We start from the raw sequence: 16358 nt of genomic DNA, 5'->3' as shown, positions 1-16358 counted from the left end.
TCAGAGATAAGGATTGCACTACCTTCTGCATCACTGGTGGGGACGTGATGGTGGTTCAGTGGTTAAGGTTAAGGTTACTGATCAGAAGGTCGGGGGTTCAAGCCCACAAGCTGCTGAGACATCAACGTTGGGTCCTTGAGCAAGGCCCTTAACCTCACCTGCTCCAGGGGTCCGTACCATGGCTGACCCTGTGCTCTGACCCCAGGCTTAAATGAAAAAAAATAAAAATAAAAGTGAAAACTTAAAGCATTTCACTGCATGTCTGTGTATGTGACAAATAAAATTATATATATATATATATATATATATATATATATATATATATATATATATATATATATATATATATATATACTATACTTCCTTAGCCTCAGACATGATCTGAATTACTGAAAATAAGGTTTCAGTTCATATTTTTGCGAATAAAACTGCACGTTCTTGGTAGATTTAGGGGCTCGTTTTAGAAAAAAAATAAAAAGCCTAGCTGCAGTGTACCAGGACGCAGAAATGCTCCATTTGGAACACAGCCTGATTGGAGCGCGTCTGATTGGTCGCTAAGGGGCGGAGTCAGCGTGGCGCACGACGCTCTGATTGGACACTGCGAGGTAAATCGGCTCACAAGAGGGGGTGGATCCTGAGAGGAGGGGGTCGAGTTGTGAAGAGGCGGATCGACGACGGATGGTTTTTTTTTTTTTTATCTTACCGCAGTGTCGGCACTTTTTTTTTTCCTCTGCACTGCACCGCACCGCTCTGCGGATCGCCCCGGGCTGCTGTCGGCGCATGCGCATTGCCATGAGATAACGAGCCGGTCACGGAACTTCCCTCCTCATTCATCCTTCTTTTTTAATTTCATTTATTTTTCACCTTTCTATAATCTAATAGGCGCTGATCTCTAAGGGTCCTTCTCATTTGCCTTGAGATTTAGAAATAGGGTTATATTTAAAAAGAGATCTGGTTAAGATCCTTTCTCCAGTAGATCTCTTGTAGAATAGATCTACTGTGTGTGCGTGTGTGTGTGTGTGAGGCTTTAGTTCAGTGACCGCATCATTGTTGCATCAAATAGCAAAGAAAATGGCAAAGGACGGGAACAAGAGCGGATGGAAAGAGTTCATCTGGAACCCGAGGACCCGCGAGTTTTGCGGGAGGACCGCCAGCAGCTGGGGTAAGAACCGCATCACCTCCATGTAGAAATCAGCATCCATCATTAATAGCTTTTTACACCTTATGTAAGAGTCTCGTGTATTTATACAGCCAGGCGTTTTGATTCTATTTCTAAATAGCATCTAATCAGTATCATGATTTCTGCTCCACTTTTCAATTTTATGTGTATTATTTTATTTTATTTTATTTTATTTTATTTTATTTTATTTTATTTTATTTATTTATTTATTTGTTTGTTTGTTTGTTTGTTTTATTTTCTTTCTTTTTTCTTTCTTTCTTTATTTGTTTTATTTATTTCTTTTTTATTTTATTTCTTTATTTCTTTCTTCCTTTATTTCATTTTCTTTCTTTCTTTCTTTCTTTCTTTCTTTCTTTCTTTCTTTCTTTCTTTCTTTCTTTATTTTATTATTTTCTTTTATTTATTTATTTATTTATTTATTTATTTATTTATTTATTTATTTTGCTTGCACTCCTTTACAATTAGGCCTGTTTTCCTCTATGCTTTTTTTGGGAATCTGGGGACTTCCAAACAAAACCATGTTTTAGAGGAATATCTAATTGTGGGTCAAAGAGACACGAGGCTACAGAGGATTAGCTACAGATTACTGCAGTCCGGCTTACTTGCATGGCAGATCATCGTGGTGCTGAATTAAATGCCGGAGTTACACTGGAATCTGTTATCAGTATGGAGACAGTAAATGAGGGTGGGGAGGTAGGGACAATTCCCAGTAGACCTGCAGCTCAGGAGGATCCTCCCTGAATTATAAACTGTGAAAGATTTCTACTGGCACCCCTGGTTACTGCTGCAACACTGCATCTTATTGACGGTGTTACGGTTTAATGGGCGAGTCGAAAAAAATGTCATGGTATCAATCTACTTTTGAAATACACACAAAGAACGATCAATGTGTCACGATCGTGTCATGGAGTAGCGTGAGGAGTTTTGGTGGTTGGTGTTATATAAACGAATTCTTTCTTTTTTAAATGCAGCATCACTGATTCCACTATAGACACAATGTCAATCTGTACACTAGGAGCATACCAGAATGTATCCAACGAGCTGACTTTCCAACCATTGCTTTGAAAAAACAACACAATTCTGACATGGCAAGCACTATATATATATATATATATATATATATATATATATATATATATATATATATATATATATATATATTGCTGCAGTAAATGCTTCCAAATAAATGCTAGTATGTAGCATGCTTGTGTTTCCCATTTATTAAATCTGGAAGCTTCTTCTTCCTCCATTCAAGCGCTAACATGAACGCAGCCAAATCCCCAGCATCTCATCAACACTTGGTGTTCTTGGGTCCACCTGGGAACATCTTCGCACTGCAGGTGTTAATTCAACACTGGGGATTTTGCTGTTTACCTCGAACAGGTTTGTACATCAGCCAAGACTGACAGGGAGGAGACTGTAACAGGGTATTGTAACAGAACATGGCCACTGCTTTGGATGTGTCATTAGCTGCTCTGTATAGGAGAAAGGCCTTGGGGTTGGTCATATTGAATTTAAGTTGGAAAGAAAAAAAAATTTCAACTTAGTCTTTACAGAACCATTCAGTTTTTGAGAGCATTGTCTGCTTTCTCAAGGGAGTATACGAGGTAATCCTGTTCTAATAATCCCTTTTCATCAGCAGGGTGGTTTGGACTATTATTCAAGGCACCAATTGTGGAATAAATGAATTATTATAAATGGATTAATTATAGATCTATTAGGAGATCTTGTTGCACGTGAGCATGTCCCATTACAGTAAATTGGAGAAGACTGTTCAATTTTACTCTATAATTTGTGGTAATGACTGATAATGCTACTGTTTTCTTTTTTTATTATAACCTTTTACTGCTAGAGTCATTAAATGAACTCTAGTTCCAGGAAGACTTATATATTATGTATGTTTGCCTGGTCAAGAGACAGGCAGAGACAAAATGGTCGTCCTTGTGACTTTCTCTCCTGCTTAAGCCTCTGTGTTCTCTGAGGTTATTTAATGATTCTGTTTCTAGCCTGAACGCTGGTATTTTTGGCCTCATTAGAATTTGTCCTCATTACTTGAGCTTAAAGATAACCTGGGATCTGCCTCACAGACTTACCTCAGGAAACCAAGCACCAGAGTTACCAGCCAGTCGGGCAATGCTTGGTTATGGACAGATGTCCATCTCATGTAGAGTAAAGGAATCAATGTTTGCTGACAGATTCTAAAAACAAAGCTGCTGAAAAAATTGCAAAAAATATGCCTTAAACTGACGAGTAAGGAAAAAAATGCAAAAAATAATACTGAACAGAATAGAAGACACTTATCAGCATTAATAAGACCCAATGGTGTTAACCGAATGCTCTGGATTCGTGCTCGTGGTTGTATAATGTCATTATTTAAGATATCCAGTAAAACTGAACAAAGTTAGCTTAGTTTAGTTGTCTAACGTTGATATAATTGATCTCTCAAGGTTTACAATCTAAACATCACCCATAGAATAGCATTCGTTTTTAATTTTATTTACCAGTATTTCCATTAACCCCAGAACTGATGAATCATAAAATCTGATTGTTCAGATTGTTTTAGTCAGTATTTTTTTTTTAAAAAAAAAAGTATACTGGCAGATCATATTGTTTCTTTTTAAAAACTTTTAAAAGTGCTTATATTTAGCAGATTGATCTGCCAACAGAACGTAAACAGAACGTAGTTGTAAATTTGTTACAGTATCTAGAAATGATCTTAGATTAATATGAATTTAAGAAATTCTAGTTCAATTTAATTCTGGTAATTCCGACGAATTTGGTTATGTAACAGAAAAAAATGTTTTTGTCTTTTTGTTGAGTATTTTTTTTTTATGGAAGGAGTCTCCAGTTTCAGTGACTTGTAAAAGCTTCCTGTCACAGGGAAAGTATTGAGGACAGAAGAGTCGAAGGTTTTAGGTTTCTTAGTATAATGACAAACTGGGTTTTTTTTTTTTTTTACGCCTTATGTTACCTTCAACATAAAGTCTTTAATTCCTTATTTTTTTAATCTAATTTGCATAAAGTTTAATCCAGATCCAGGATTATATTAAGAATGTTACCCAAACGCTTTGTTCATTAAATATAATGATCCGAATTAGAGGAATTGCCAAAGCACCAGCTCTGAGTTATGGGGTTGTGTCGAGTGGGATTGAAGCATATCACAACATTGGCTTTCAAAGTGTCCAGTAACACTCATGAGAGCTGTTACAGGCTCATCACACACACACACACACACACACACACACACACACACACACCATCTGCTGCTTCACATTGCTTAACACTACATTCATACAGTGTGAGTGTCATAAAATAAATTCTCTTATTTCTCTCATTTCATTCATATATATATAATTTCTGCATTTTTTTTTATCTTAGACCATCAAAGACAGAAACTGTGCTGCTTGTATCGTGTTACTTTATACAGATCAGAGAGGAACAGGTCGCTTTATCCTCTTTTCCCCCCTTTTGTGTGCCGACTGGACCCATGAACAACCCCTGCAGCAGATGTGCGCTGAGCTGAGTTCACGCACGTGACCGATGTCTGATTGAATCAATCACCTTTGAGGAGCAGAAAGATCTAAAGACGTCTGTGTGTTTGTGTTTGCGTTAATTCAATTAATCATGCGCGGCTCAGATCTTTGTCCTTCTCTTTCAGCTGAGCCGTCTGATTAGAGCGATAACGGAGAGTGCAGAAGGCATTCATCAAGGAAAGAGACAGAGAGAGACAGAGAGAGAGAGAGAGAGAGAGAGAGAGAGAGAGAGAGAGAGATGGGTGTCTGAGAGTCTGTTACACTGCAGTGACACATTAGTGCTTATAAACAGACAAAGACAACAGGAAGATGAGCTTATCTGGAACTCGGGGCTATTTTGGGTCACAGCTACAGAGACGCATTTCTAAGACTGAAGATACTGTTCTAAAGTGATTTGGTGTGTGTGTGTGTGTGCGCGCACGTGTGTGTGTGCGCTAACCTACACAGAGCGTCTGCTTAAACTACTTTACACACAAACACTTTATAACAATGTTTTCTAAGATTTTACCATTGAACAGTTCTAAATGTGGCTTCTAAAAATAATCAGCAACATCATGTTATGCTGTTCTTGGAAAATAATCAACCGTTTTTAATTTTTATTATTTTTTTATTAATTTTTGATATATTTATCTGTTTCTAGTCCCATTTAATGGTGCCCACAAAACAGTTTAGTTCTAGATCTCACTTATGTTAAAGCATCTTTTAAGAAGTGTTCTTTCACCCACCTTTTTTTTAAAAAGTTAAAAAAGCATCATGTTACTGAGAAACCATAAAGTCTATAAAAAGCAGTGGAAGACCGGTGGTTAAGACGTTGCACTAGTGAACAGACGGTTGTGAGTTTAAATCCCAGCTCTACCAATCTGCTGCTGTTAAGGGCCCTTGAGTAAGGCCCTTAACCCTGAACCACGCCGGTGTATAAATGTAAGTTGCTCTGGATAAAAGTATAACCTGCTTCTTGAAGACTTTCCCATGTCAGGAAACACCACAAACATTATAGGTGTTTCATCGTCTCATTTTTTTAAAATAACACCTAATTTTATACAGGTTGATTTCAATTAATAACTAAAAGTAACTGTTTAGGCTCGTCACTTTTTCTTACAGCTTTATTTTCTTGTCGGTGGTCTCCGTACAGAGTGTGTAACTGGAGCTAATAGCGTCGCCTCCGCCATCCTAATGCTACTGATCAATCACTATGAGTGAGAGAGAGAGAGAGAGAGAGAGAGAGAGAGGAATCTGATATCTTGCACAGAGAGAAAGACAGACAGACAGAGAGGGATGAAGAGAAAGAGAGAGACAGACAGACAGAGACCAACAGAGACACAGACAGAGATAGAAAGGGGGATAATGAGGAGGAATTTGATATGTCACAGACAGACAGAAAGAGAGAGGAAGAGAGAGAGACAGACAGAGATACAGTGAGAGAGGACTTATTGTATGTCCCTGGGTGATTTTGTGTGTCTGTGGCTCAGATGTCCTGACATACAGCACTGTGTGCGACACAAGTTCGGCTTCCACTTACCTGTATTCTACGCAAGCACCATGGAATTCAGTACGTCGTACCAAAGCGACATTTTGAATCGTGTTACTAACGTATGATAGTTCAGGACGAGACGATCGGATTTCTTTTACTACCACAGCAACTCAATTCCGATTGGTCAGAAAACGATGCATTTTCATCACAAGTTTATAATAGTGCAAGGATTCGGATTTCTGTGGTAAAAACCTACACAGGGACTTTTATACATTGTATATAATCGAAAACGTAATAATAATCATTTGGATTAACCCAATAAAGAAGGAGTCTCCAGTGTCAGAGGTTAAGAGTCTTTGTGGATTAACAGTCAAGCGATACGCTGCATTCTATATATTATTGCTTTTTATGAGAGAAAGGAAAACCACTTTATTTACCTGTTCTAATGGAAGTTATAAGACCAAACATTTTCCTGTACCTCAACAATTATGTTAATGGGTGGAAAAAATATCATGTGACATCTCCTTCATTGATAAATTCCAACATATAACTGTGGGTCAGAAACTGCATCGAAATTCACTGTTGTGTTTTCTTCTTTACTTATATGTTGTAATTATAGTTAAACACTTTAATAGTGACCTATAGATCTAATAAGGACATTTTTAAGGTTTTAAATGAATCATTGTTTCCACTGTAAGCTTAACTATTTAGCGATCTTTACTGTACTTTGCATCTGTCTGCTGTGTTTAAAGGCTGGAAATTAATCTGTAGTTGTTCAGACAGTGGGTAAAAAAAAAACCCAACTATATCTGGATTAATCCAGTTAGCTAACCTTAGCTAAACTCATCAATGTGGAATTTAAATTGACATTTAACCAACATTATCATTACTGAAACGAATGAAATTACTGAACACCTTACAGATGCTTACAGAAACAGACTCATGTTTTTAATACTTCAGCTGATGACATGGGTCGAAATTCCAGAAAACTTACAGAGGAAACGTAACCTTTTAATTGGATTGTTATTAGCCGTACAGTAGATTATCCACAGTGTCCGACGTACGTGACACGGTATAGAAACAATGGCGTATTAAACCAGGCACATTAACAAGATTGTAAACCTGTGACTTGCAGTACTTGCGCATTGCTATCAGAGTTGTTGGTATTAAAGAAACTTGAAATTTTTGCGAAATCTTCTGACCGATCGGGTCGAATAATACTTTATGTACATAACACCACATAATACATAATAACTTGTATGTTTGTAAGTGATCGCTTAATATGCTTAATGAACCTATGAAATGAACCTAATGAAATTATGCTACAATAATTTAATGGAAATTTCAATCAAAAATAGTTTCAAAGAACCAGAGATTGAATCTGTGGGATTGAATATTGAGGGGATGCGTGTGATTGATGTGTGTATATGTATATATATATATATATATATATATATATATATATATATATATGTATTCATACTGTATATATATTCTGATATGTATGTTTGCATTCACAGGCCTGATCCTTTTGTTCTACTTGGCCTTCTACATTTTTCTGGCTGGATTATTCTGTGTCACCATCTACGTCATGCTCCTGACCCTCGATGATAACAAACCCACCTACCAAGATAGGCTTGCTACACCAGGTACTCTATTAGAATTCAATGGAAATATACTCATACTCATATACTCTCTGGCTAGATGAATATGGTTTCAGTGTGTACTGTAAATAGACTGTGGTATATAATCGAATGCTGCTTTATGCCTCCTAATTGTTACTTCATCCTGACAGAATTGTAAGGCTGTATACAGTTCAAACAGGAGAGTCGACAGTGTTTGAAAACGTTTTTGTTTTTGACTTTACACCCAAACTGTGGGTCAAATTGGTGGGTCAAATTCCCGTGGCCTCGAGCAAATGTGACAGAGGAATGTTAGCAATGCTCTGAAGAACAGGTTGGGAAATGATTTGGAGCCTGGTGGGCAATTTCTTTGAGACTTTGGCTTATGCTCGATCTAAAAATCGAACAGCAAAGATAAAGGTCTGATTAGAGTTTTTAATCCACTTGCTAGTCCAATGAAAGCTCCAATGCTCCAATAACATGTTTTGATCTCTAGGCTAAAAGGTAGTTGCTACTTTATATGTGATGTGACAAATTAGTTAGCTAGTTAAAATGCAAAATTAGCGTGCAGTACATGAATTTGTGTAGCCATAATAATCCGTTTCATCTACTGATAAAGTCTTCTAAAATCTTTTGGGTGATAGTGTAATTATGATGACATGCAAAATAATCTCTCTCTCTCTCTCTCTCTCTCTCTCTCTCTCTCTCTCTCTGTTGGTAGGCATGATGATCAGACCTACAGGTGAAGATCTGGAGATCATCTACACCAAGGAGAATACAGAGAGCTGGGACACCTATGTACAGGCACTGAACAGCTTCCTCTCACGTAAGTCTGATATGATTTGTTCACTCGTTCACCAGGTAACAAGTAGACAGTGAGCATAGTTTTTATTGTTGGTGAATGATTTCAACAAATCAAAATGGCCGCCATTTAGGTTTTATTGTGACTTCAAGATGGCACCAACATCTCTCTCTCTCTCACTCTCTTGATCTCACTCTCTCTCTCTCACTCTCTTGATCTCACTCTCTCACTCTCTCTCACTCTCTTGATCTCACTCTCTCACTCTCTTGATCTCACTCTCTCTCTCACTCTCTTGATCTCACTCTCTCACTCTCTCTCACTCTCTTGATCTCACTCTCTCACTCTCTTGATCTCACTCTCTCACTCTCTCTCTCTCACTCTCTTGATCTCACTCTCTCACTCTCTTGATCTCACTCTCTCTCTCTCTGTCTCTCACTCTCTTGATCTCTCTTTCTATCTCTTTCTTGCTTCCTTCCTTTCTTTCTTTTCTCCTTTATATCTTTCTCTGCTGTCCTTTTTAAATGTCAAGGACAACATTTCAGTGTCTATAAAGTTTCTTTTCCCCAAAAAATAATTTTCATGATATGGTTTGTTGTTTGGTCAAATTTAATTGATTGACCAATTTTTTTTTTCCAGCTGATACTTGTGAAAATCCCATGATACTTTTTTTAGTTTTACCGTGGTTTGGACTGTATGAAACAACAAAATAACAAGCTAAGCAAAAATGTAAAGTGTATCCTGCCATCTAGGCTGATTGGCTAGCTTGCTTAGCTGATGTTTTTTGGTGGATAAATTGTTGGTTATTGCGTTATTGCGTATTTTAACGGTATTGGCTGTCGTGATATCATAAGAAAATTCGCTAAAACCCACATCATGAAATTCGATTTAAAACTCATATCCTAGCAGTCAGCTAGTTAGCTTGCAGCTAGTTAGCTGATTTGTGTACTTTAACTACTACTATGTACATTATTCATAAAATAATTTTTTTCTAACAATAATAACTTTAACTTTCTAACCAAAATTTATTAATAGGTTAATGTTCCCCATATAGCTACACTAACCGCTCTGATCCTGTGCCTCTGCAGCATACAACAACTCAGTGCAGGAGCAAAATAACATGGTCTGTATCCCAGACGAGTTCTTCATCCAAGAGGACAGTGACAGCGTGAAGAACAACCCTAAGCGCTCGTGCCAGTTCAAGCGCAGCTGGCTGGAGGAATGCTCAGGCCTCACTGACCTCACCTATGGCTATGGCAATGCCAATCCCTGCGTTATCATCAAACTCAACCGGGTAAGAAAGCAAAACTATGAGTGAGGAGGGGGAGGGGGAGGAGGAGGAGGAGGAGGAATGAAGTGCTATTACAAAATCTTCATGTACTTAATCCTGCTAGGGAAATTTTGTTAGCGGTGACTAAATTGACTTATTTGAGCACTACATGGTCTACTTTTGAAACTCTAATGTGAAATTCAATTAGGAAATCTTTGCATTGTAGACTATATAGCCAATAGTTTGTGGACAACTTGACATATTTGGTTCTTCTATAAACTTATGAAACAAAGTTGGAAGCACACAATTGTACAGAATGTTAGCCAGAACTAAGAGGATCACACCTGTTCCAGCGCAGCAACACGTAAGAGCACAGAGCGAACGCCGTGAAGATGTTCTGTACCAGATTTGGAGTGGAGGAGCTTGATTGACCTCAACCCCAACGAACACCTTTGGGATGAACAGGAACGCTGACAGTGCCTGACCTCACTAATGCTCTTGTGGCTGAATGAACATAAATCCTCACAGCCACCTGCCAGAATCTAGTGGAAAGCTTTCCTAGAAGAGTGGAGGTTGTTAAAACAGCAGAGGGGGGACTTTTTTGATGAAATACAAAAAAAACCCAATGGTTGTCCATTGCTTTGTGATTAAATGTGTGTTTTTTTGTTTTGTTTTGTTTTTTTGTGGGGGGTGGGGGGGAATCTAGACTCTTAGATAGCTCAAATGTATTCACTACATGGTCTAGTAATGATACATGTGGAAAGCGACCAGTTTACCATCCATTATTTAGCACAACTGGTTTAGTCTTCTAATGTGACTCACCTTCACTTTTGGTCTCTTTGTTTCTCTCTCTCTCTCTCTCTCTCTCTCTCTCTCTCTCTCTCTCTCTCTCTCTCTCTCTCTCTCTCTTTTTCAGGTGATCGGCATGCTGCCAGGGAAGGATGGTCCTCCACCAAGTGTTAGTTGTGGTCCCAAGGTAATCCATCTCTCTCTTTTGTCCACTTTTTTTTCCTGTAGGTGTCTTTTTGTTTCTTTCAGCAATCAGTATCTGTTTCCTATTAAACTTTCATTAACTCTGTTCACATAGCAGACTAACTGTTAGATTAGCTAATGCTAAAATTGTTTCATTTAGCTTAGAATCGATTGTTGTCCTATTCAGTCTCAATTAATGTATATTTTCCTACATGGAAGAGACTAAAGTGGACGTGATGGATGGTTTCGGGACAGTAGACTGTCCCGTAGTACGAGGTTAGGACTTCTTGTTATTGGGTTTATAGTTTCACTACTGAAATACACACCGTAGACATTAAGTCCAAAGGTATTATGTTATGTTTTGGGTTTAAAACGCTTTCCTCAGTTGTAAAGTACGCAAGAAATGTATTACTGCGGAATCCATTTACAGTTGATTTCCCGTTAAATTACAAAATTACAGTCGTTGCAACTTGACAACAGGGAGCTTCTACCTGGAGGTAGTGACAACGTGGCATTTTCATCCTGAAAAGTCACAGTTACATAAACCATATTTTCCAATAGAAATAAAACACTTGCATCTTCAAAACCGTACTTTTACTTCTTGAAAAGTCGATCAATTTCTGAAAAATTTACATCCCAAAATATTTTTATGAGTTGTGTTCATGTTGTTTCCTTTTTTGCGTTGTAACTTTGTGTTAAACTGATTTTTTTTTTGTCACCCCATTCTTTTTTATCCACTCTTTTTTCTTAATCTGTCAACTTTACTAACTGACTGTTCCACTTTTTTCTTTACTTCTTCCATTGTTCATTCGTTTTCTTTTTGTTTTCCTCTTGAAGAAATACAAAATCAACCTAGATGAGTGGGTAAGCATGAGAGAAATAACAAGAGAAGTAGAAGAAAAAAGAAGTAGAATTAGACATACTGTGGCTAAATTAGAATTATTTTTGTAGAAATAGATATAGAATTAGCACATTTCAGAATTGGGAAGGTGTTCGTAGTTAAATAGAGCTCTATATCTCGGATGCAGTCATTTCATATCAATGACTGAGACAGGCAAAGGGAAGAATTAGTGAATAAATAGTTTTATTCTTTCTAATTGTGCAAGCGGTATTGTTATTTCTCTTGTTCTTTTTTCTGTCCTGGAATTTGATCCACTGTCCTTTCCTAGCAATTCTCTATTTTTCTCGTTCTGTCTGCCATGTAACCTGTTGCTCTAGGGTGACGACGGAGACAAGATGGGGAACATGACATACTTTCCTCCCAATGGCACCTTTAACCACATGTACTTCCCATACTACGGCAAGAAGGCACAGGTACGTACCAGAAACTCTACTAATAAAATCCAAATTTTCATAGTCACATCATAAACAGTACGACATGCAGTGAAATAATTTTTTTGACGTCTGTCCGTGCTAGAAAAATAGAGTCAAAATAAAGTAAATAATGCAATTTAAAAAATAAAATAAAAATAAAATAAACTGGAATTAGCTGTACAGAACAGAGGAAAATAAGTAAACAACACAATGACTGACGAATGTGAATCTGGGGATATAGTAAATCAAGAATCAGAAAAGACTTTTGCACCTTTTAAACTGCAGCAGTTTTTATTTAGAAAACATGTTTGTAATCTGTATCTGTGTGTCGTTATGTTGAAACAAGTCACCTGAAGTTAATATTAGACAGAATATATGATGGAAATTATTGTTATAGTATATAAGTGCTGATACTGGAGACTCCTTCCACAACCCTGATTGGTCATTAAGAATTTGCGGGAGGGGTGGGAGGGATGGTTTACGCTGGCTTTCCTGTCAATCACAACAACACTGGCCAATCATGGGCATCTGTGAGATCATGTATGCGGCAGAGGTCCACCAGATCTTTTCTCTGAGTGTGTTGTTCACTGGCTGGCTTTCCATGTCTCAGAGGATGTGCGTAATAGCCATCGTGCCAAAAGGGTGGCGCTGTGTGGTAGGCGGGACCAAATTGTTTGCCAAAATGATAGACAGCCTTTTACTGTCCCTCTCGACCGCAGGTGAACTACTCGCAGCCACTGGTGGCCGTCAAGTTCACAAACCTGGCGAGGAACGTTGACGTGAACGTGGAGTGCAGAATCATTGCCAGCAACATCCAGTCCAACAACGACCGTGACAAGTTTGCCGGCCGCATCTCATTCAAGCTGAGGATCAACTCGAAGGATTAGTTTGAAGGAAGTCTACACCGTTCCTTAGAAGCTCTTGTGTATACACATAGACATCTGCTTTATACACACACATACACCATACACCATGTTAGGAGACAAACACACCATTCTCAAGCAATCAAACATGTCACCAAAAATAAGACGAATTTGTGTATGTGTGTATGTGTGTGTGTGTGTGTGTGTGTGTGTATACACTAAGTGTTTCCTAGTATTACCAATTTAATCTGAACATGAGAAATCTATTTATACTGCATGACTATAATGTAAAAGAAACATTTATGATGGGAAGCAGTGAGGATTTGATGGATAGGTGGCGAGGTTGTGATCGATCAGGTCACGTGACTCAAAAATAAGGCAAAACACCGATATCAAAAGCGTACGAAATATACGACTTGAGAGCTAGGGGGTGTTTATAAAGGATTATCTTTCTAGCGCCGTTTTTCTGCATGTGAGTGTGTGTGTGTGTGAATGAGTGTGTGTTTGTGTGCGTATGTGTGTCTGTGAATTCTCTCCTATGCTTACTCACTAATAATATGAATATTTTCTAAACTACAACTTAGTACCAGATTATACAATATATCCCAACACCCTGAAAATCTTCAAATATCATTAAACACGATGCTTAGTAATTTAATTAACTGGCCATTTTTATATCTGTAAAAATGCCTGACAACTTTTCAGCCACACAGCTGTACCCTAGCAACGTTCTGGCTTCAACCGGATTGGCCAACAGGTGTGAATCACCACCCAATGAAGCATCACATTCGTGTATGGGCTGCTCTTGATGTTTGTATTTACGTGTTATAAATAGATCCAGACGACAACATTAGAGTAAAAAACGATAACATATCCGGCACTGTTGTGTCTAAAATGGTGAAAAGCTCTAAAAACAATTCTGCAATTCACCTTCATTTTATCATCACTGCTGACGTCACGCACACGTTCTCCATCCAGCGCGCCTCATTTACACGAGGTGAAGCTTTTTATGCTTATTTATATACATATATATCTAAATGTATAAATAAGTAATATATTATAGTTTTGCATGTATAATAATGTATTTCATGTCGATTTAAAGAAAGAAAGAAGGAAAGAAAGAAAGATTCTGACATTTGTATTGATTTGCACTTGGTCTAGTTTGATTGATGTGAGTGTGTTTCAGTGTGTGGGAGTGTGTGCATGTGCATATATCGTTATATATGCCACTAAACGTGTGTGTGTGTGTGTGTGTGTGTGTGCGCGTGTCTTTACCTTATCCTCATATTTTGTTCTATGTATTATATATTTTTGGGAGCATTCACTCTCCGTTAATAGTCAAGTGATAGAGATCGTAGAAAAGTAGAAAAGTGGAGTGTCTTAGATTTTTTTTTTATTATTATTAAGAAATCTTTCCACATATAAAAGAAACAAAAAATAAAACGCTACACTCATCTTTTTTTACAATTTTTTTTTTTTTTACTGTGTATGCTCTCCTGAGCCGAGACAAATCCGTTTGTTTTGTCTCTCTTCCATTTTTGCTCTTTAATTAAGGGGCGCACACACACACAGACACACTCACACACAAACACACACATGTGCTGTGTCCTCCAGCAGATCAGATATGTGTGCTCTCCATCTACCTGCCTAATCTCTTAATCTGATTGGTTAATCCAGGACAGGGAGGTCATGTTATCCCCATCCCCCATATTTTTTCTTATTTTGAATCTTTCTTAATTTCACTCCTTTTTTTTTCTTGATCTCTTCTTTTAAATTTCATTCTTTTTTGTGAACTCCTTGATCTATTTTTCGGTGTGTTTGCATTTTCCCTCCACCTCGAGTACTTCTTGTCTTTCTGACCATTCCTTACTGCTGTAATTGTGTGTATATGTGTGTGTGCTGGAGGCACCTCCTGTGCTCTCTCTCTCTCTCTCTCTCTCTCTCTCTCTCTCTCTCTCTCTCACTCTCTCTCTCTATGTATCTCTCTCTCTCACTCTCCCTCTGGTGCATATTTATTACCACAGTGGATAGCTGATCTTTCAGACCACAAGGGTCCAAGTCATAAATATTCATGAGCTACAGGTTTCGTGTCGCATATCATTAACCGCGTCTGTCACAGCCTTCCATGTAGGTGTATTATAACAAAAAATAAATAAAACTGACAGCTGAATAACCAATTCAGACATTTTAAACAGGACACACATAACAACAACAATGTTTAAAATACCAAATCATCTAAAAACACATCAAATCAGATTTCATGATCTGCGTAATTTTTGCTTTGCCCCTCCCCCACCCCAGGTCACTGAAGAAGCCGGATCGTCAGTGTTACTTGCCGCCATTTCACAGCTAACGGGAAATAACTATTTGACAAAGGTGATGCGTTAAAAAAGCAATATTACGCGGCGTATTATCTTTCGGATTGCCTTTTTGAGTTGGTCAGAGTGTAGCAATATGAAATGTAGTATATTATTGGCATTATAGATAAATAGATAGATAGATATTTAGAAATATATAGATATATATTATTCTATGTACATCTGAAAAAAGTCAGATATATAATACATGGTTTGATTGTGTGGAATTTTTTTTTTCTTTTAAAGTTAAAAAGAAAACAGTGTGTATTTTTACTCTTGTTGCTTTCTCATTTGAAAAGAAGAATGTAATGCTATGGAATGTAAAATAAAAAAATGTTTTACGCTTGAAATTATTAACCAAATAAAATGCGAACTCAAGAGCTACATGAAAATTTGAACGCTCCTCTGTGCGCTGTATTTCGTTGTGGGAAATGTACACAAAATTCACACACACACACACACACACACACACACAAACACACAGACATATTTTGAAGAGAATATTAGATTATTATATTTATAAATCATAATCATAATCCAACCTGACTTTCACATGTCATTACTATAATCTCTGTCTCTCTCATTTAATTTTGTCTCTGTACAAATGACAGTAACACACACACACACACACACAGAGCGAGAGAAAGGTAGATTAGGGCGCATTAAGGGTATTTGGGAGTCTAAAATAAACCTATCACGAGCAGGTGACAATCATTCACACACACACACACACACACACGGTGCTGTCACTATGTTGTTTCAAACCCACATCACAGACTATGGTCTGTGTTGTACAAAAATGCATGAGATCTGATTCTGACTTAGTCAGTTTAAGTAGATCTGTTCAAGCAGAAATCATTGAACATTAAGCATCCAAAATATTTCCTTGTCCTGTTGGTTAAACTGACTGTCCTGAATGATATGATTAGTTTTCAATCACTTCTTGAACTAGAACAGCTTACTAACTTCTAACTTCT

The 16358-nt window shown here is 37.5% G+C and overlaps 1 protein-coding gene across 2 annotated transcripts; it reads left to right on the top strand.

Moving 5' to 3' along the window:
* The first annotated feature begins 670 nt into the window (after window positions 1-670).
* Window positions 671-16226, top strand: atp1b2b (ATPase Na+/K+ transporting subunit beta 2b). Of its 2 annotated transcripts, XM_060863476.1 has the most exons (8): window positions 671-1162; window positions 7705-7833; window positions 8528-8632; window positions 9694-9899; window positions 10792-10851; window positions 11685-11711; window positions 12066-12161; window positions 12881-16226. In XM_060863476.1, the coding sequence occupies exons 1-8, from the start codon at window positions 1072-1074 to the stop codon at window positions 13046-13048; spliced, it is 882 nt and encodes a 293-aa protein (XP_060719459.1). In that variant the 5' UTR covers window positions 671-1071; the 3' UTR covers window positions 13049-16226. The 2 variants fall into 2 exon arrangements, with proteins under 2 accessions (XP_060719459.1, XP_060719460.1); XM_060863477.1 differs by lacking the exon at window positions 11685-11711 and having other exon boundaries at window positions 672-1162.
* Window positions 16227-16358: the final 132 nt, after the last annotated feature.

The sequence above is a fragment of the Tachysurus vachellii genome, chromosome 26, assembly GCF_030014155.1.
Source record: "Tachysurus vachellii isolate PV-2020 chromosome 26, HZAU_Pvac_v1, whole genome shotgun sequence".
Taxonomy (NCBI): Eukaryota; Metazoa; Chordata; class Actinopteri; order Siluriformes; family Bagridae; genus Tachysurus; species Tachysurus vachellii.
Note: the sequence above shows the minus strand (reverse complement) of the source record. Positions and strands in the feature narration are given on the sequence as shown.